This window comes from Gopherus evgoodei, chromosome 11 (genome assembly GCF_007399415.2).
Source record: "Gopherus evgoodei ecotype Sinaloan lineage chromosome 11, rGopEvg1_v1.p, whole genome shotgun sequence".
NCBI classification, from domain to species: Eukaryota; Metazoa; Chordata; order Testudines; family Testudinidae; genus Gopherus; species Gopherus evgoodei.
This window is the reverse complement of record NC_044332.1, coordinates 43,836,254-43,856,763: the sequence shown is the minus strand read 5'-3', so window position 1 is coordinate 43,856,763 and position 20,510 is coordinate 43,836,254. Positions and strand designations below refer to the sequence as shown.

Genomic DNA, 20,510 nt, shown 5'->3' with positions numbered 1-20,510 from the left:
AGGATAAAAAAGCACAAATGAATTGCATGCAAAATATGATCTGATTCATTGCTGCTCTCTAACATGCACCTAAAATATAGTAAGTTTATAACTTATAAATAAAGTTTATTTTGAATGAGAAATGCACAGTACAATGAAAGCAATTCAGGTCCTAACACTTGTGTTAGAGTGTATGGTATGTCCCTAGGGGGACAAGCAAAAATGTGTTTCGGGACCTGGACTTCATGTATTTTGCATGTAAATGTATTGTATTACTTATATAACAAATAACATTAGATTTCATAGCTGGAAGCACATAAAGAATAGCCATATCTTGAATAAATAGCTAAAATGTAGTGGGATCTCCAGGTTGCTTAAAGATATATGTTAACACTCTAAAATAATTGTTATCAGTTGGCTATGTTAGGTCTAACTATAGCAACTGTAATAACCTTAACAATGGGGACATATTCTTTTATCTAAAAGAATAGATTTACATTTATAGATATCATTTACTATTTTGTATATACGTTTGTAAAACAAATCTGAGATTTTGGCATATGATTTAATTAAGGACACTATGATCTGGGTGTTTAGATATTGGAGGTTAGAATGTTTTAAGATTTATAACTGGAATGCTTAAGTCACAAATATAAAGTGAGAGAAACAAAGTGAGTGAAGTAATATTTTATATTGGACCAACTTCTGTTGGTGAAAGAAACAAGCTTTCATGCTACATAGAGCTCTTCTTCAAGCCACCTTGTCTCTCTAATATCCCTGGGACCAACAATGCAAACAAAAAATGAGTCATGATTCATTATTTTAAAATCATACAATGGGAACACACAATTTATTTTGCAAGGTTGAATGAAAAAATATTTTCTTTGCTAGTATTGCATTTGCTAAGTGACGAAGTGTACATACAATATATGTATTTGAAACCATCCCCAAGCATGAGACAATTGAAACATTACAGTGGGTTTTGGCATGCAAATTTGAATATAAAATCAATAACTTTTCCAAGTATTGCTTAATACTTTTCAGAGGGCCAATGTGCTTTAGTTAGGATTAATATCAGTGCTTAAATAGCACATGTGTAATACTTTGTGCATCATAATTATAATAACTTTTTGAAACATTGTTTCAACATCATTGATATCAAATATTGAAACTAATCCCTTTTTCACTGTGGCGTATCTGGGTTTATATTTTTTCTTACTCTTTCATATTAAGTAGCTGTTTTCTTCTAACAGTTTATTTACATCATTCTAAGGTGAAGAGCTGTTCACATTAGTCAGGACTTGCTATTTCAGTTAGATCATTGCCCTGAATTGTGCTGCATTGAGTAATAGACTCCACAGGGGCATTCAAAAGTGACATGCACACATGCGGGTGCTTTACTATATCAAGTATTTAAAGAGCATTACCATGGCTGTCTGTGTGTAAAAATAGACATGCTGATAGTTAAGACGTATGTTCAGATATAATTTATATAGACTAGGAGGATATTTATTAATAGTATTATGCTGTGATTTAAGATTGAACAATCTGCAGGGGAACAGAACTTAATTGTGACTGTGTTGCTTTATTTTTTTTTGTTTTCCTCATGAGAGCATTCAAGTTGTACTTGGAAGTTTAATTAAATTGTAATTTGTCTTCTCCTAGACCCGAAGCAAATAATTTCTCTGCAGAATTCCAGAGTAAATAATTGCATTTTGCCCTTATACCTAATCCAGGAATTTATTTTTAATACTCACTTAACTCCTTCAGTGCCCTCAAGATGTACTGAATGCCTCTACACTGGGACCAACATTTTACAGACTTGGTTGCTTACATCAATGGGAGCTGGATGCTCAGCACTTATAAAAATCAGGTCTCTTATTCAGCTGTTTAAACCTGGGCTGGGGAGCCTAACTTTAGGCATCCAGATCAGAATGTTTAAGCCTGTATGTTTTCACATTTCTTCCAAATCAGTGGTGCCATTTAACCCATCTGCATGTAACATCTGACACTGAATTGGTTAATAATTTATGCAATTTGCTTTCCTAATAACCTCTTCACAGCTAATTAAATTAAATGTAAACCAGGACGCTATATGAATACACCTCTGAAAAAGCTAAGACTGGTCAGTAAATTCGATTGAAGAACTTCCAGAACTTTGGAGGAAACAAAAATAAGATGACAAAGAAAAATATTGCTTTATTTCAGTACCTAGTGGGAAAACTATGGATTAGTGTTAGAGTAAGGATTACGTGTTAGAATAAGAATATGCAGCCTGAAGCAGTCTCACTGTCAGAGGTCACGTGCTCTGAGTCTGGCAATGTCAGTAACTGCACTCTACTAAATACAGTATAGGAAAAACACTTAATTTTGTTCTTATCTTCACATTTGGAATAGAACAGTGGTACTCAAACTTTTTTTTTTCATTTACAGACCCCTAAAAAATTTCAAATGGAGGTGTGGACCCCTAGGGATCCACGGAGCACAAGTTGAAAACCACTGGAATAGAACAACCAAATATTACTGCAGGGCTTTCACTGAGTCACCTTCATACAGGCCGTTGTTTATCTCTACAGAAATAACTGCTCCCCTCTAACCCACCCCCTTCCCAACCCCCTCCCTTTTTTTTCATTTTGTTTTTCACAGCTTTTAAAAATATAACTGTTCAGAGCAAAGGAAATAATTAAATCTTGAAATAAAAGGGGGGACTTATTTTTTAATTCTGCTATGCACTGCTATCTGTTCGTGTTCCGTGTTACACAAGTTCTTCTTTTACAGTGTCTTGTCACTGGATAGATACAATTTTAACTGAAATGTTTTTGAAAGTAGCTTAAAGGACTCTTGGTGACAAGTTTTTTGCTAATTTTATGCAGGAACTATTGCAATTGCCTGTTGAATCACAAGCTCAGATATGTCAAATTGCTCGAACATGAAAAAAATTACCAAATTGCTCAAGATGAAAATGTGACCTAAAATAAAAATAATCCTTAAAGGGCTATTTTTGGAGATTGCTGTGCTAGGCACAGACATGGTGGCATCACCATGATAGGATTATGCACATGCTCAGGCTGTCTGTGAGGATTGATCTAAAATTGGTGGTTACATGTTTAAGAAGGATAAACAGCATGGGAGTCCTAGCTTTAAATACAGATGTTGTAATTGGAGATAGACCAAATTGACTAAGGAAAGTTCAGTTGCCTCCAAATGTAGGGGATCGTCCTGTTCTGCATGTCACTGTATTGTTGAGATGGCTTTTTAAACCTAATGCACACAAATCCAACAAGACAAAGTGCGGTGGGACATAAAGTGGGGAAATGAGTTTGATTCTGGGAATTGTCGAGCACCAGCAATTCCCACTAACTGCAGATGCACTTGTGAGTGCTCAGCCCTTCTCATCAGTAAGCCTCTAGGGCAGTGTTTACTGTGCATCTGGTAGTGAGCCCCCCCGGCGGGGACCACACACTTGTAGAGGCAGAGCTCAGGCTTAGGGCCCTACCAAATTCATGGCCATGAAAAATGCCTCACACACCATGAAATCTGCTCCTGGTCTCACCCCCAGTGAAGTCTGGTCTTTTTTGTGATTTTCCCTAGTCTATACAGATTTCATGGGGGAGACCAGTGCTTCTCCAATTGCGGGTCCTGACCCAAAAGGAAGTTGCAAGGGGTCACAATGTTTTAGGTAAGTCGTGGTATTGCCCCCTTTACTTCTGCGCTGCCTTCAGAGCTGGGTGGTCAGAGAGGAGCGGATGTTGGCCAGGTGCCCAGCTCTGAAGGCAGCGCCACCACCAGCAGCAGCACAAAAGGAAGGGTGGCAATACCATGCCATGCCACCCTTCCTTCTGTGCTGCTGCTGATGGCTGCCACTCTCCAGCTGACCTGCTCTGAAGGCAGCACTGCGCAAAAGTACGGATAGCATTACCACAAACCCCCCCACACACACACACAATAACCTTGCAGTCCCTCCCACAACTCCTTTTTGGTCAGCACCCCTACAATTACAACACTGGGAAATTTCACATTTAAATAGCTGAAATCATGGAATTTATGGTTTTTAAAATCCTGTGACTGTGAAATTGGACTGTGAATTTGGCAGGGCCCTACTCATGCTAGTGCACTAAATGTAACTGGTAGTAGTCACTGCAGTTTGGGCTCTCAAACCCACCCTAGGTGTGAACGGCTGAGCCACAATGTCTACACAGCTATTTTAGTGCATTAGCTCAACCCTTGTTAATACAATTCAGTGGACCTGGGTTGGGAAGCTCACTCCCAGATGCAGTGTAGATGTAGCCTAGGAAATGAGCCCACAGATCCTAAGTGAAGACTGGAGGATGAGGCTATTACTAATGTTTAAAAACCCCTTTCCAATCTATTTATGTGCCTCTTCTGTCTCTCACGACATTAGCTTTACTGGCCTTATCCTGCTCATCTGACTCATGAGTTTCATTCCATTGAATGAGTGAGTGGGTTGAATCATGTATTAGGTGAGCTGGATTTGGCCTATAGTTGGTGCACTTCAACACACCCCTTGTGTCACTGTAGTTACCTCTGTACAGCATATAAATTATAAAGGTTCACTTGCTTAAAGATCTCTGCTAATCAAATGTAGAGGGCCAGACTGGGAGGAAGGTAGACGGAACCATTTGCCTACTCACACTCTCCTGTGCAGGGACCAGCTGCAGTCTGGTGCCTGGCCTTATCTGAGTGCAAGGACCAATCTCTGCTAGCATCCCCTGTTATAGGGTGCAAACTGGGGAGGTAGGAATGAGGTGTTGCTGCCCCCTACTAAGAGATACAGTAAATCACACAAATCTGTGTGTTGGGGAGATCCAGGAGATGCTGTATATCACACAGTGCCTCCCAAAGCAACTCCTATGCCATACAGCTGCCTACCTCCCTCTCCACTGCTCCCAACCTGGGCCTTTTCACTTAGTCACATAACTGAAGGAACTGGGGCTATATTGTAGTGGGAGGCGGAGCCCATGGCAGCAATAGAAAAATGGCCTACCACAGGAGAATGTACTCTTGCCAATATTCTTCAAGATCTACATGAATGATCAACTGATCCATATCAGCGCAAGAAGTTTGGTCTATTTCGATGCCCCATGCATTTCTGCCCAAGCCAAGGATATAGTCTAGATTGAAGCTACACTAACATTGGTGCTGTCTGGGGTCTCAGTCGGTTACATCAAGAACTAGTTGTGCCCTAACCTTGTCAAAACACAAGTGAGTCTCTTCCATCTTCAGAATTGTGAGGCCAATAGACAATTTAACATAATTTGGAATGGAGTATCACTTGCCCACTATTGTAATCTTGTCTGCCTTGGAGTAATGCTAGGCCACACACACTCCTTCAGAGCACACGTGGAGAAGACAAGAGGCAAAGGTAGCACCCAGAGCAAAATGCTTAGGAAGCTTGCAAATTCAAAGTGGAGAAACCATCCCAGCAATACTAACAGCCCCCCCACAAGCACTTCGATGGCCAAATAGGCATGTCTGATGTGGGAAAGTTTGGCTCATGCAAAAAAGCTGGGCTCTATGCTGAGTTACAGCTGCCACTGATTGCAGGATGTCTAAAACCAACAAACATGAACAGCCTTGATGTGCTTGCTGGAATGGCTCCACTGGATATTAGGAGGGTGGTCTCAAGCAAAGTGGAATAATTGACTAGGGCTCCATGTCTGTCATGGAGGTCGCAGAAGTCACGGATTCCATGACTTTCTGCGACTTCCATGACTTCTGCAGGGGCTGATCTCCAGGTACAGCTGCTCAGGTGGCCCCAGGGCAGCCACACCAACCACTGCTGGAGCGGCTCGGGGGAAAGCCACACCAACCACTTCTCCAGCAGCCCCCGGTAGTGGTCCCCAGCTGGTTGGGCTCTGTGCAGCGGTCCCCAGCTGGCTGTAGCAGCCCCTGGTCCGGCAGCCCTGGGCAGCTGGTGCCGCTGGCCACAGGTGCCCCCCCACAACAGCAGCCCACCCTCCTAGGTGACCCCCCCAGCAACATCGCAGGTGGGTCCCCCTCGAACATTTAATTACAGGTATTTTTAATATAAGTCATGGACAGATCATGGGCTGTGAATTTTTGTTTATTGTCCAGGACCTGTCCAGGACTTTTACTAAAAATACCTGTAACTAAATAATAGCCTTAATTATGACAGGGTGAAGATATCACACATCTGCTACATGGCCACACAGTGAAAGTTGGCCACCTGAAATTTCAGAAAAGCTTCCTAACTCAACAGAACCACTTAAAAAAATCACCAGACATGCCAAACCCATGGAACAAATGCAGAAATTGGGCTTGGTTTTGGCTTAATTGTCTTGTGAGTAGCTTGTTGGCTAGTGTTTTGGCTTGTAGCTTGTTTCTTCTTTTTTTGATCAGCTCCTGGCAAGCAGAGGCAAAGGGGTGAGAGAGTCAGGGGTGCACAAGGGCCCCACCACAGTCCCAGACTGCATGTCGGGGGGATCTAGTCACATACAGTGTTGGGATTCTTAGGGATTGACTTGTTTTGAAGGGATTAGCTTGATTTTTGGCGTATTGTGAAAGTCAGGGTGCTTATTTACCATGTGAACATTGGCAACTGTGTCACCAATGGCTACGTGACTGTAAATGTGATGCACATGGCTCAAAATACTTGACAAGGACATCAAAATGCACATTGACATTGAAGAATGCCTTCCCATAGGCGCAGAACAGGATTGGTCCAGCTGGAGAAGTTTAAATCCCCTCTGAACAAGGGTTGGCAGATCAAAAGTCAATATGCAGAAGTGAGGCTATTGCAGCAACCCAGATACATGTGACTATGGTGAAACACAAACCATGGAAAATGTGTTGGTCTGCTGGCTCGTAGAGGAGCCATGAACCAAGGAAGATCTTGCCAGGGCTACAAACTGGGCCATATCATGTGCCCAACACTGGAAAAACCTATGATTGTGATGGAAGGAACACAAGGAGGAGGAGAAGAAGGAGGAACAGGAGCTATCAGGAAAACACCAAATATCATGAGAGTTGGCAACATTGCTTGCCAGCCACTGGGTTGCCTGAGACACAATTGTAATACATTATAACTATCATCAGAATTACAAGTTTACTAAGTATGTAACAATAGTAGCTGATGGTTGTAATAATCACTACTGTTAAGCTCACTGGCTGAGAACACATTGCTGGACAAGCCACCAGCTCACAAAGGAATCAGGGACCTAAGATGAAATATATATCTAGTGGCCCCAACTTAGAGTCAGCTTCAGTGCTCAGAGAAGGCTATGTGGCTTTGAACAATAACTCATCACCTCTGCTATCTCTTGGTTATCTGTATATCAGAGAAGAGCACTCTCTTACCTCAGAAGAGTTGTAAGGTTTAACTTATTAAATAAAGAGGCTGAGATTGTTGCGCTGGTGGCTGAAAATGTAGTAGCATAATATGATCCAATTCCACTTTTGGAGTCCAGCAGATAATCGACAGTCCCATTGGGAAGCTGTGAACCGCAAAGTAGAATCAGAGGAAGTGTTCCACGGAGCTCCACTGGCAAGGATTTTACTTTATTTTGAGGCCTACACGGCGCAAGTGTTGTATGGTTTGTCTCCAGGCAGAAAACACTATTTACAGTTGGGAAAATTTTGTTTTCATCCACAAATACTGCTTTTCAGTGCTCTGCAGTAATGGAACCATTTCTGGCAGAAAGCAGAACTGGCCAAAAGCCCAAAATGTGCTTGTTTTGCTTTTCATGCAACAGTTTTGCAGTTTTAATTTTCACCTGCTCATGTGATGTCTTTCGGCAATGCACTTGATTGCATTGTGGGAGGCTCACAGGTTCAAAGCTTGTCTTCTATTTTTATTCTGTCATGGGAGTTTTATTCCCAATCTTTCTGACTACTGCTGTTAAATTACTTGAGTCATGTCTTTGCAACTTGGTTTCCCCTATTTTTAAATATGCTAAATACAAACACAGAAACAAGTGTCATGTATGCATTTGATATGTAAATAGGCACAGTAATATGTTCTGTAATTCCAACAGTAGTCAGAATAAATGTTCAAAGATGATCACATTTGCATTCCCACATATGTGCTTTGTTTGTATACTGTAAACCTGTTGGCTGGAATGTAAGGATGACCTGGCTGCAAGTTTCTTGGTCTTTCAGTATCTGATAATACTGGAACTTGTTTTACCAAGGTTTACCATAAGATTTGAAAATCTGAATGTAAAAGTCTCTCCTCTATTTGAACATTACAGGAGGAGATGGAAAATGTGATTATGAGTGTACATACATGTATGGAGATGATGGAAGGTTGGTCCAGTGGTTAGGGCACTTGCCTGGGACTTGGGAGACATGGGTTGAGTTCACTGATCTGCCACAGGCTGCTGTGTGACTGTAGGCAAGTCACTCAAGGTATGTCTCTATGCATTTACTTGGTGAGATTACAGCTCACATAGAAATACCCAGGGCCGGCGCTTCCATTAGGTGACCCTAGGCAGTCGCCTAGGGTGCCAGGATTCGGGGGGCGGCATTTTGTGCACTCCCCATGGGACGCATGGGAGCTTCCAGTTCTGCTCCTGTCGCGCTACCGAAGAAGGACCTTCCACCGACGTGCCGCAGAAAACGGCGGCAGGCAATTGAGCAGCTCAATGACTGCCACTGTCGCCTGCAGCATTTCGGCAGAGGGTCCTTCGGCAGCACGATGGGAGTAGAACCGGAAGCTTCCGTGCACCCCATGGGAAGCGCACAAAATGCCGCCCCCCAAATTCTGACTAGGGTGCCAGAAACTCTGGTGCCGCTCCTGGAAATACCCAAGCTAGCTTTAATCTAGCTAGCTCAGATACTAGAGCAGTGAAGCCTTGGTAGCCTGAGCTTCAAGATGGGCTAACACCTGTGTAATTACCCTTGATTCGGAGCTGACTTGTACAGCTTGTGATACCACAGCTTCATTGCTCCAGTAGTTAGCTTGCTAGATTAAAGCTAGCTTGAGTATGTCTGCATGAACTGTAATCACTCCCCATCTCTGTGCCTTAATTCCTCAGCTGTGGAAATGGGGATAATAGTACTTCCCTACCTGACAGGGGTGTTATGAGGATAAATATATTAAAAAATCATCAGGTGCTCATATAGTATGATAAAGGGAGCCATATAAGTAACCTAAGTTATAGTCATTTCATGGACTGTGTCATACCAACAGTTCTGAGGTAAATAGAAATGAATAGGCAACTTTGCTTAAAAATTGATGGAATTATATATCACCTAATTTCATCCATCCCAGAGTACATGGAAAGTTCTTATGTATTGTTATTTGTACTTCCTGAGATTTATGCAAAGTTATCTTCTCCCTTAAGCCCTTAGAAGGCGAAATAGCAAGAAAATGTTCTGATACAACAAAATTGAGCGGCAAAGCATGCTCACAATGAGTAAGACAGGATGTGAGCAGTGTAAGAGTATATGACTGGACTAGTAAGCTTTAATAGCTAGCAGAATGCACACTGCCCCTTCTTTTCTCTCTCCCCCACCTTGTACTGCATTTTATGGCATTAGGTTCTGATACCTTTTGGATTGGATTAATCCTAAATTGAATACTTCAATCTGTCCCCTCTCTATTTGTAATGTGAGTGCTTCAACCAGTTGCCGTGCAGTTCCTCTATCTGATTATGTTACTCTTGCAGGGTTAATTTATGTGAGTGAAAGAAAAGGAGGAAATTATAACACCAACTTTAAGAAAACTAGATCAACCCTAGATAAAGTTGGCTGATTGTTACAGGAGAGAATAATCTGTGTATTCTGCTCCTAATTTCAATGTATTGTTATGATTATCACTTCTCTTAGCTATGTAAAGGTGCAGTGTGTTTCAGATGAAGAGGTATTTTGGTCAAACTAGTGGTGATAAGGATGAGAAGTACTAAAATCATTTTAGCACCTGCTTGTCTTACCACCATCACACTCAACATATTCAGTTTCTTTCGGTGAAGATTATAAGCATATTGGTTATACATTAAGGATGAAGACTCTAAACATTTACAGTACCACCTTTTCACATCCTTTCACATCCTTGAGCTATAGTAACCGAAACCCTAAAAAAGTCCATTATAGTTCAAACGAGTGAAAAGGAAGCTTTGTCCCATTTCAGACAGCGTATTGTTATGGGAATCTGTTCTAAAGCCTCTTGTGCCACTGTAATCTTTTCTGAGGTAACTTTTGTGTATATTTACATTTTTCTCAGGGACAAACTTTTCTTGTACTCTACTAAAGTTTTCTAAGTAAATTCAGCAGAGACCCAGAAAAGGGAAAGAGATTTGGTCAAGTCAATTACCTTGCCATCTTTGAGAAGTTCAAAAGAAATACAAGGGAATTTTAAAAACATAACTTCTTGTCTCCGGCCACTGAGCATCACTTTGGACCCAAACTTATCTCATATGAAACCTGTTTCTATAACCTCAGACAATGCATTTCTTAAAGTAAGGCAGGTTTGATGTACAGCAAAAAGGAGATGTGGAAGGATTCAGGGATGCTCTGATATTATGTGCAGTACAAGTATCGGGATTAATAGCTACATTCCAGGGACTTTTTACTAAAATTATATATATATATATATATTCTTGAACCCTTACAATTCCCCCTTTCCTGAAGGAATGGAGTGCCCTATTTACAGGGACTCAACATTATTCAATCAAATTTTCCAGTGCAGTGCAGAAAAACCCTAGCAGAACAAGTGAAATGTCCAGGCACTGAGATTGTATTAGCTCTGAACTGTTAAATATAGGTGCTCAGATCATATTTTCTTCATCTTTATCTACAAGAAGGAAAACTGTCATGAAGATGCATTTTTAAGGCATCTTGTCAGGTATATGCAATTCCTTTAAAGAACTGATGGGAACAGGAAAAACATCAACAAAAGCATTTTTGGTGCTAATATGCTTATGCTGCTTTTTCTGAGGTGCTCCAGATTCATGCTTCCACACTCTCTGTTACTGAGTTACATATACGTGGGCAATGGAGCAAGGAACATGCATTTGCTTCATATGCCAACTCGAGTGAAATACATTTGGGGCTAAATCCCACCCCCAGCACATCCCGAGGAATGACTTATGAATCCCTGAGCAAAGTTAGGATGTAGTTAACATGAGCTACCACATTAAGAGTGGTACCCACACAGAATGATAACCAATGCAAGGCCAGACTTCATGAAAATTACACAAATTGCTCAACATCCCATTTTTTAATTTCTCACATAAAATTGGTGTTCATGTAACTCAACTATTCAGTGAAGGTTAGATGGAAAATCTGGATGGAAGATGTAAAACATGCAGAAATAGAACAAATGAAGAAGATTACTAGGTCCTGCATTTTGAAAAAGACAGATGCTTTCACTTGAGTGATAGCGGACAACCCATGCAGAAACTGAGACAGTCAGCATTATGTGAGCAATAAACTCATACTACAACCATATTGTTACGGCTAACACGTGACAATATACTACTTATGTCACATATTAGATTAATGTTTGTGCAGTGCTTTGAAATTATGAAGTGCTATATATGTGGTAAGTATGACTTTTCCTTGCCTGTTGTGTTTTCATGTCTGCTTTATTTGCAGGAGTACAAATTCAAACACTAGCGCTATACAGAATAATTGGTTTTGCTTAAGAACATATGCCCAATTCTTAAGTTATTATTGAGGTAAAACTTCCACTAACTTCAGTGGGAATTTTGCCTGAGTCAGAACAGAGTAAGGACTTCAGGATTCAGCCCATGGTCTTTAACACTACCTGTCTTGTCAGTTCCTAGAAGTGAATGATATAGGAATAGTGTCAGAACTTTCTAAGTGAAGGGTCTTTTAAGACTCCACCCCTAAAGAGGTCCCACCAGGCCCTGGCTTTTCTGGTCTTCAAGGCACAGTATAAGATATTTATTTTGTTTAAGTTTTTGGTTTAACTTTCCTGGCCCTGGATTACGCATTCCAGTATCAGGTGCATTCCTTGCCACAGTAGTAGCAGTAGCTTTTAGGTTACCTTTGAGGATGGTTTTCTGTATTTGTGTGCATTTAAAAAAAAATAATTGTGACCATGCCTAGCTGCCAGTGAGATAACATAGGGCTTAAATAATCATCATAAAAATAACCATGTCCAGCAGACGTTCTTGCTTTTGTGGACTGAAACAATGCTTTAATTTTAGAAGGAAGGCCCTTTGTGTAAATGTGTATGTCAGGTGTGTTTCTTCTTTTACAGTCTGATAAATACTAAAAAGACTACCAGAAAAGAATCCCTCTCTCTCCTTAATAACTGAAGAAGTGTGTCAGTAACTTTCAATTAATAAAAGCAAATCCCAGAAAATGTAATTGAATATGAAATGTCCTTATCGGCCATTTACACAAAATCTTGCTCTGATAGGTATAGAACAGTCTCCCCGTGCTGGTGTGTTTTCTCATAACTTCAGTCAGAAGGAGGACATGTTTCCTATTGTGTGCCATACAAAATAAGCTATTCAGATATACACATTTCTTCTATATATAACATAAAATTGCTTCTCCTTCAACAATTAAGGGAATAGATTGCATTCATACACCTTTTGGAAAACCAAGGACAAATCCTTTGTTACAAGGGAGACCTCTTGTCCCGCTCAAAACTGCTGATTACACTGGTCTACAATTTTTGAGAAGTCGTCTGCTTCAGAGATAAAATGTGCTATTTATTATGTATTTTGAGGTGCTGAATTCAAATATGACAATTAAAACAACTGATTGGCTACTGTTTCTAAGATATTTAAGTTTTTACATTTTATGTCTATGTCTATTGTGTAGATAGTAGAGTTTTAATCATAAATTGTAAACCTAGGTCTTTTCATGTGTTTATGGTTGCTTTACATGATAATATTTCACCTGTCCTGTTTATGTAACACTTTAAAAATAGCAAAAGGGTTATATAAATAAAATTGATTATGAAACAAAAGGCAAAAAACTATTATGTACATAGTTTAGTCCTATTCAGTGTCTACTCGGCGCTTCTTGGCTTGTCTCTTGTATTCGTTAAATGGAGCATCTCTTGTCACTGTCCAGCAATAGTCTGCAAGCATTGATGGGCTCCATTTGCCCTGATAGCCTGCCAGGAGATTCCACTGCTGTAGTGTGGAGCCCAACAGCTCTGCCTTATTCTTGGGTAGTTCCAAATCCCTGACAAGGTCATTCAGTTCGCCTTGTGTTATGAGGTGTGGTTCAGAGGAGGAGGATGGGAGAAAATGTGGGTCCTGTGACATTGATGGTTCAGGACCAGAAGTTTCATCCTCTTCCTCTTCCTCGTCTGACTCAAGTGAGAATGATTCTGGTGCATCAGGAACCGGCAGTCCTTCTCCGTGGGGTACTGGGCGTATAGCTGATGGAATGTTTGGATAATGCACAGTCCACTTTTTCTTCTTTGACACACCTTTCCCAACTGGAGGCACCATGCAGAAGTAACAATTGCTGATATGATCTGTTGGCTCTCTCCAAATCATTGGCACTGCAAAAGGCATAGATTTCCTTTTCCTGTTCAACCACTGGCCAAGATTTGTTGCACAAGTGTTGCAGCATATGTGTGGGGCCCACCTCTTGTCCCGATCTCCAATTTTGCAGCCAAAAGAAAGGTGATAGGCTTTCTTAACCATAGTGGTTATACTGCGCTTTTGTGATGCAAAAGTCACTTCACCACAAACATAGCAGAAGTTATCTGCACTGTTCACACAAGTACGAGGCATCTCTGCTCACTTTGGCTAAACAGAAATGTGTCCCTTTGCAAAATCAAACACTGACAAATAAGAGACCACGACACTGTATGATTTCTAGAGCTGATATAGGGCAATTTGTTTAGCAGAGTGATGTAAGCTTCGTTATGATTGCATCATCCATGACTTCTAGGAATAACATGATGCAATTCATATCATGTATGATGCAATACCAGCTTCAGATTGCATCATTCATTGTTTTGCCTAAAAAGAAGTACTGTCCAAACCCAGTCATAGATTTATTCATAGATCCAGTCAAAGATGTATTTTAGTCATTTCTGGTTTAAATTGAGATCCCTTCCCTTTATAACTCACTTATCCTCCACCATTGCCAAGTCAAGGGTCGTATATACTGACCTAATAGCATATCTTGAAAACTAGAGCCAACCAACAATTTTAAGCCTCATTTTCGTTCTCAGAGACCCAGAATTAGTAAAGTTGGACTACATTTATTTCAGAAGCATTTTGGCTGTAGAGCAGTGTTACTTGCATTTGAAGGACTAGGTTCTTTCTTTAGAATCATATGCCCTAATGCTATTTTCGTCTTTTGCAGAATAATGAAAATGTGAAATATTTTCCTTTACAGTGAGCATCTCCAGAGCAACTATACATGTCACAGGGCTTGTTTGTTTAGGGTTCTGCCCTACTACTAGGTAAATGGGAGGACAAATAGGGAAATCACCATGACTATATAGCACTGATTTGTGGATTATCTCCGTGATTGGCACCTGGGTTTTAGTGTTCCAATATCATTTAGAAAAAACAAAACCATTATCACATTCAGACTGTAAAAAAATCCTATAAACAGCACATCAAATGATTTTATTAAATGAAAATAATTGCAGGAAGTGAAATGAGAGTATTAAGTGGCAAAGCAAAGCTTCCTACAAGTCCTTCATCCTCTTGTCTCGCTCTGGAAAGTTTCATACATGCTCCATGTTCATATATGAAGGTCTTCACCTTCCCAGATTTTCCTTGAACTGCACCTTCATCCAGATAAAAGTAAACAAAGCCATATGCTTGCTCGCTCTCTTTACTGTAAACCCATTTCTGCAGCTCTTTTGCTGCTGCTGCTGTGGCTAGATTTCCTAAATTTCATTATGAGTGCAAATCTCACTTCAGTTAATCATATTATCTGTCTCTGACTTGACATTCAGTACCTGAGCTGCATAGTAAAAGCAAAACTTTGTTCCACAGCAACTTTCAATTTTATTTGCCATTTACAGGAATATTCTGCCTTCATTACGGTATTGTGTCATAACCAAATCTAGATACTATGTCTAGTTTTCAAATGGGTGGTTTTGTATTTAAAAACTATTTATTTATTTATTTGGGAAAAAATTGACTTGACTCACTAAGCTCCTTTAACCATTTATTTCACCTACATTTAGGTTGGATATTTCACAAGCTTAGAGGCTACTTTTCTTCAATATTTGTGCTTAAAAATTATCTTAAACTCAAGGGCAAATTTGGCCCTAATATTCACACATGTAGTTCCCACTAATCTATGGTAATGTATCCAATACCAAATTTGACCCTCATGGGGTTTTGAAATTTCAGAACATGAGCAGAAATGTGCATGGACTAATTTAACTATAGTTTTTAAACTAGTTAAAATTTTGGATTTTGATGTGCTGGCTTGCACAAAGGTACTGCCATTTTCAGCTAGCATGTTAAGAAGCCTATTTATTATTAAAACGAGTCTCTTACTATTAATTTGTACAGACTCTCAAAAAGCAGTTTTTGTATAATGGAAATGTGGAATTAGAAATAATAAAAGAGACAGATGTACTGGTACTTGCTCTTGAATTAAATTAATTGTTCTCTACATTTCACCTGCCAATATGACATGACAGTTTCTAGGGTAGGATTGCAATGATTTTACACTGAGAAAAATATTACTACTTTACATGTGCCAGAGAAATGAAACATGAACCATTGGGCTTATTTTATGCAGTCAGGTTGCATTATGTTCACAGAAGCAATAGCAAAGCAGCACTATGTGCTATCAAGCAGTATTCTCTACATCCTGGAATTTTCCTGTGAACAGAGATCTTCCCTGGTGATATACTACAGGAAGAAATGAGAGTCAGTAAGATACTGCAGGCACAAATTCCTAATAAAGTTGAAGAGAAGCTGTAAAACCTTTGTCTATATCCAACCATTTTAAATACTAAGAGGCGCATACTGAATATAGAGAAAGTAGAAACTTCCAACAGGCACAGGCCCTTATTGTTTTTAGCTTTTAGTTTTGATCAGTGTTGTTCTATCACACAGATGACTCACTGCCCGCTTATTTACAGTGTGATCCACACTTGCCTTGTCTTCACTGAAAAAGGAGCACTGTTTGTCTTAGGGTAGCTAAGAAGTGTGAGCTACCCCAAGGTAAAAGTACACAGTTAAGACAAGGCACTTTAGTTTTACTGCAAGGGAAACTAGATGAGGTCAACTCAGGTGAAGGTGTACATATAGTGCTGACTTTGCCTAGTTTACCTCATGGTAAAATGAAAGTGCCTTGTCTTTACTCTGTTTTTACCTCGGGATAGCTCAGGCATGTTAGTTACCCCAAAGGTAAAGAATGCACCTTTTTTAACCAGCGAAGATGAGGCCACTGATGACATCATCTTGAAGAACCAGTTACTGTAGGGTGTTCTAATATATGAACATATCAAAGTAACTTTTTTGGTCAGCTGCAAAATTATTAAGGTGAAAATTTCAAAGTAAACTGTCTTCTACTGAAAGGAATATATCTTCTTCACCTAATGTAGAGATTTAGATAATATGAACGAAATATCAAGTGAAGATCTTGAAAGAGCTAATAAGTAGGCTATGATGAGACAATTCACATTTTTAATGGAAATGAGTCAACTTTGTGGGTGCAATGTAAACTGAGGAAGTCACAGCAATTGAGGTGTGGGATTTTATATGCAATTTTTCAAAGTAAAAGTAATAGTCTAAGTGACAACCTCTGCAGTGCTCAGCTGCTGTACACTCACTTGGTATGAGTGAGGTCAAAGTAGTTAACTATCAGTGAGGTTTTAATACTCCAGTGCAGACAAAATAATTAATAGTAAATGAATAAACTGGAGACAAATTCTGCTCTGAGTTACTCCCTTGCAACCCAATTGATTAGAATAGAAATTTGCCCCATTATAACTTATGTACTGAGTTACAATGGTTTTGCTTATAATATAAAAGGATATATATTCAAGTTTTCTGGTGACTATATATTTTTGCTAGATTATCAAGAAAAAAAAATTTTGTTGAAAAGTCTTTATTTTAGTTGAGATTTTTAAAAAGTGATATTTATTTCAATAAGAAACATCATTGTTTCCATTGAAATGCCTGTTGACTTCACTGGGAGAAGGCTTGGGCACTTTGGACCTGATTCAGAGCTGTATTTTACTATCTGCAATTCTTACATTATAAGTTGGAATTGATGTAATATTGCCATAGATATTGGATAACATTGTTAACTCTTGCGATCTGTTTTTGAAGACAATTTTTCTTTTCTTTCAGGCTTAAAAAGCAGGTATTCAGTAATAAAAATAAACCTCCTGATATAAAATATTATGTTTGCCTTTAGCTATTGCTGTCTGTCACAAGCCTGCAAGTGGATTTTCAGAAGAAAACACGAACTGGAGTGATAGTGTGCCATTGGATTTCCAAGATTCTGTCTCACTGAAGGAAAGAATGGCTATGTATCAAGCAGCAGTGTCCAAAGTAGAGCGCAGCAGCTCCTCTGCCAATGTAAGATATTGCCTTCTATTTAACATCACAATTGTCTTCATAATTTGCTATTTCTGTTTACATACGGCCATATTCTGCTTGCTTATTCACAAAAGCGGTCGCATCATTTTGCCCACATTATCTTTATGTAGAACAAAATTGAAAACCTGAATTACGAACACCTACACAGCAAAGTTACCAATTCATTTCAGTCTCTTATGAGTTTGCATACCACTGATCTTTTGGAAGGCTCATTTTAATTCACTGGTTGTACAGATTTTCTTTTTCCTTTTGTATGCACTAAATCTCTTAGGAATATTTAAATCAACATAGAAATGAGAGATTAGCAACATAGCCACTCTGCTAAACCAATTATGATTATAGAATAGTACAGGTTTCTATACTATTATCAATTTTTATAGTCAGCAAGTAATGAAATTGTATTCAAAACAATGCCTATCTCTGGCTGCTCAAACTATGGAATTTGAAATTACTGCAGTGTTAAACTGGACAATGATACAGAATCATAAAAAGTGGGACTGGGAGAGACCATGAGACGTGATCTAGTCCAGCCCCTTGCGCTGAGGCAGGACCAAGTATGCCTAGTCTGTCCTTGACGGATGTTTGTCTAACCAGTTCTTAAAAACCTCCCATATAATGAAAAATGAAAGAGCATTGTTTAATAATATTATCAAAACAGCTAGTCATCTATTATGTAATAATAAAAAAATCTGATGACTAATTTTGATTTACTATTGTGAGCCTCTGTATTCAATAGGAATTTATTTTACAGAAATACTTAATATAGATTGCAAAGAACTCTCCTAACAGTCTAATGTACTTAAAAATGTGGTTTATATTTTTAAATATCATTCACATTTGTTGCTAAAAAATAAACTGCAGCTCCGTGTACAGCGTACCAAAACACTGTACATTATCAGTAATGTCTGAAAAAAACATTTATAGAACTGAAATAATTAAATAATAATTGTACCAGGGTCTCCTAAAACCATGAATGAAATGACAGTAGGCTTGAACTTGGTTACCACGTTTAGGGAACACCCCTTATCAGGTGACAGTAAAATGTATATAGTAAATAATTAAGGTACTCTAACAACTTCAAAACTAAAGGAGTGCAGCATGGAACTAAAGATTTATCTTAAGCACATGCTGACAATAGAAAACATACTTAGAAACAGTATTTTGATCATGTGATTTTCTTCTAGATTGTATTAGAAAATGTAAGGGTAGTAAAACACAGCATTCTTTAATGGACCAGAAAATAGATACTTAGAATTTCTCTTTTAAGAAAGAGATGAAGTTAGAAATTACTGTAAAAACAGAAAATGAGAGGTAAGTATAGGAATCCATTAATGAGTCTGGTCTCCTGCTGATTTCAATGTGTTACTCTTTTTGACATCAGTAGGAGTTTTCTGTTGGTATGAAGGGAAGGAAAGACCATTGAAGTGACTGAAGGAACATTATTTCAACAATTAAGTACTGTAGAATACACCCCAGAGTTCTCTTCAGCATGTAAGGTAGGACTCTAAAAAGGAATAGTCCTAAAAAGCCTAGATCTCGGAATAATGAATAGGAGGACTAGTGTATACACACACTTCAGTTTATATATATTTATAAAATGTAGTAAAATGCTGGACAGCAGAAAGAGAAATAACAGAGAATTGAAACATGAGGCTGGTGGGAGCTCAGGCATATGATGTTTGGTTCAGTGGCATGTTCCTTTATCATTAATACCTCAGAAACCTTGCACAAGGGCACAAACAGAAAGGTAATTAAAAAAACTACTTAATAGAAGTGAATTGTGATACTTTGCGCTTGAGATATTAAATATTGCACTCTTAAAATATCTGGAAGGAATTAACAACTCTGCGTATTTTTTTAAGTTTCCTAAATGATTTCCTCCTCCTAAAAACCAGAGAAAATGGCAAAATACTTTTTACCATTTTTATCTTGCCAGGCTTCCTGAGAAGTTCACTAAAACACTTTACAGAGGTCTCACTGATGTAACAACCAGACCCAGAAGAGTATGCTAACATTAAAAGAATTGATAGGACACAAATATTTGTGGTTTATACAAGGTTCACGGAGTCCTAGAACAAATGCTTGTGGAGTGTCTAGATGAGTATTGAAAAAGGCGTGAGTTAACTCAAGTTAATTGGTAGTCATGTAATCCAAATTACAGTGGTGACACAAACTAGTCTAGACATAAATGTGTCATATGTTCTGCTGAGCTGTCATGTCACAGCACTAATCTGTATATACAGTGTCAGTTATCTCAGCACCTTGTTAAATTGAGGGAGACCTTTGGATGAGTGAATCCCATTGCTACAAACTAAGGTATACACTTATAATGGTGAGAAAATTAATCATTGGAATAATTTATGAAGGGTTATGGTGGGTTCTCCATCACTGACAATTTTTAAATCAAGCTTGGATGTTTTTTCTAAAAGATCTGCTCTAGAAATTATTTTGGGGAATTTCTATGGCCTGTGTTATGCAGGAGGTCAGACTAGAGGATCACAATGATTCCTTCTGGCCTAGAAATTTTTGCGGAAAAAATTGTTTCCCCAAACTAGAAATGCCTGTAGCTATTATACAGTCTATCACAATAGCTATTAAAATGCCTTTGCATAAAGCTTAGAAAGAGCAAAGCTCAAACATGATTTAGAGAAAAATAATATGTAGGAAAAAGGTAGCTATTACTTTCTGGACACTTCAGAAGAAAATATTTTAGATCAACATGTAACAAACAGCACCTGCTTGATTGTAGTAAGAAATGAGAAGTAAAACATACAGGAACCCTAGATTATGCATAAGAGAAAAAACCACATCATTTAGGAATTTTTAAGCAACAGGCTTTTTGAGTACAACATCCACTCACATTTTAATTTGAGAAACTGTCTTACTACTGGATTTGTTCTTTTCTGATATATAGTTAAGATAAACTCTTGCATGATTTTCATAAAAGGTCATGATAGTCTATCAATAGTACCAGCTATAGAGTGACCTTAGCATTGAAGTGATAACCATGGTGCCAGGTGAATA

General features: G+C 38.8%; 1 protein-coding gene across 2 annotated transcripts in view; it reads left to right on the top strand.

Moving 5' to 3' along the window:
- The window catches only part of XIRP2 (xin actin binding repeat containing 2), a 168,801-nt gene that overhangs the window by 110,501 nt on the left and 37,790 nt on the right, over positions 1 to 20,510 (top strand). For both annotated transcript variants that reach the window (XM_030579997.1, XM_030579998.1), the window contains one exon: positions 17,302 to 17,465. In XM_030579997.1, the coding sequence (XP_030435857.1) occupies positions 17,302 to 17,465 (164 nt within the window). The remainder of the gene's footprint in view (positions 1 to 17,301; positions 17,466 to 20,510) is intronic.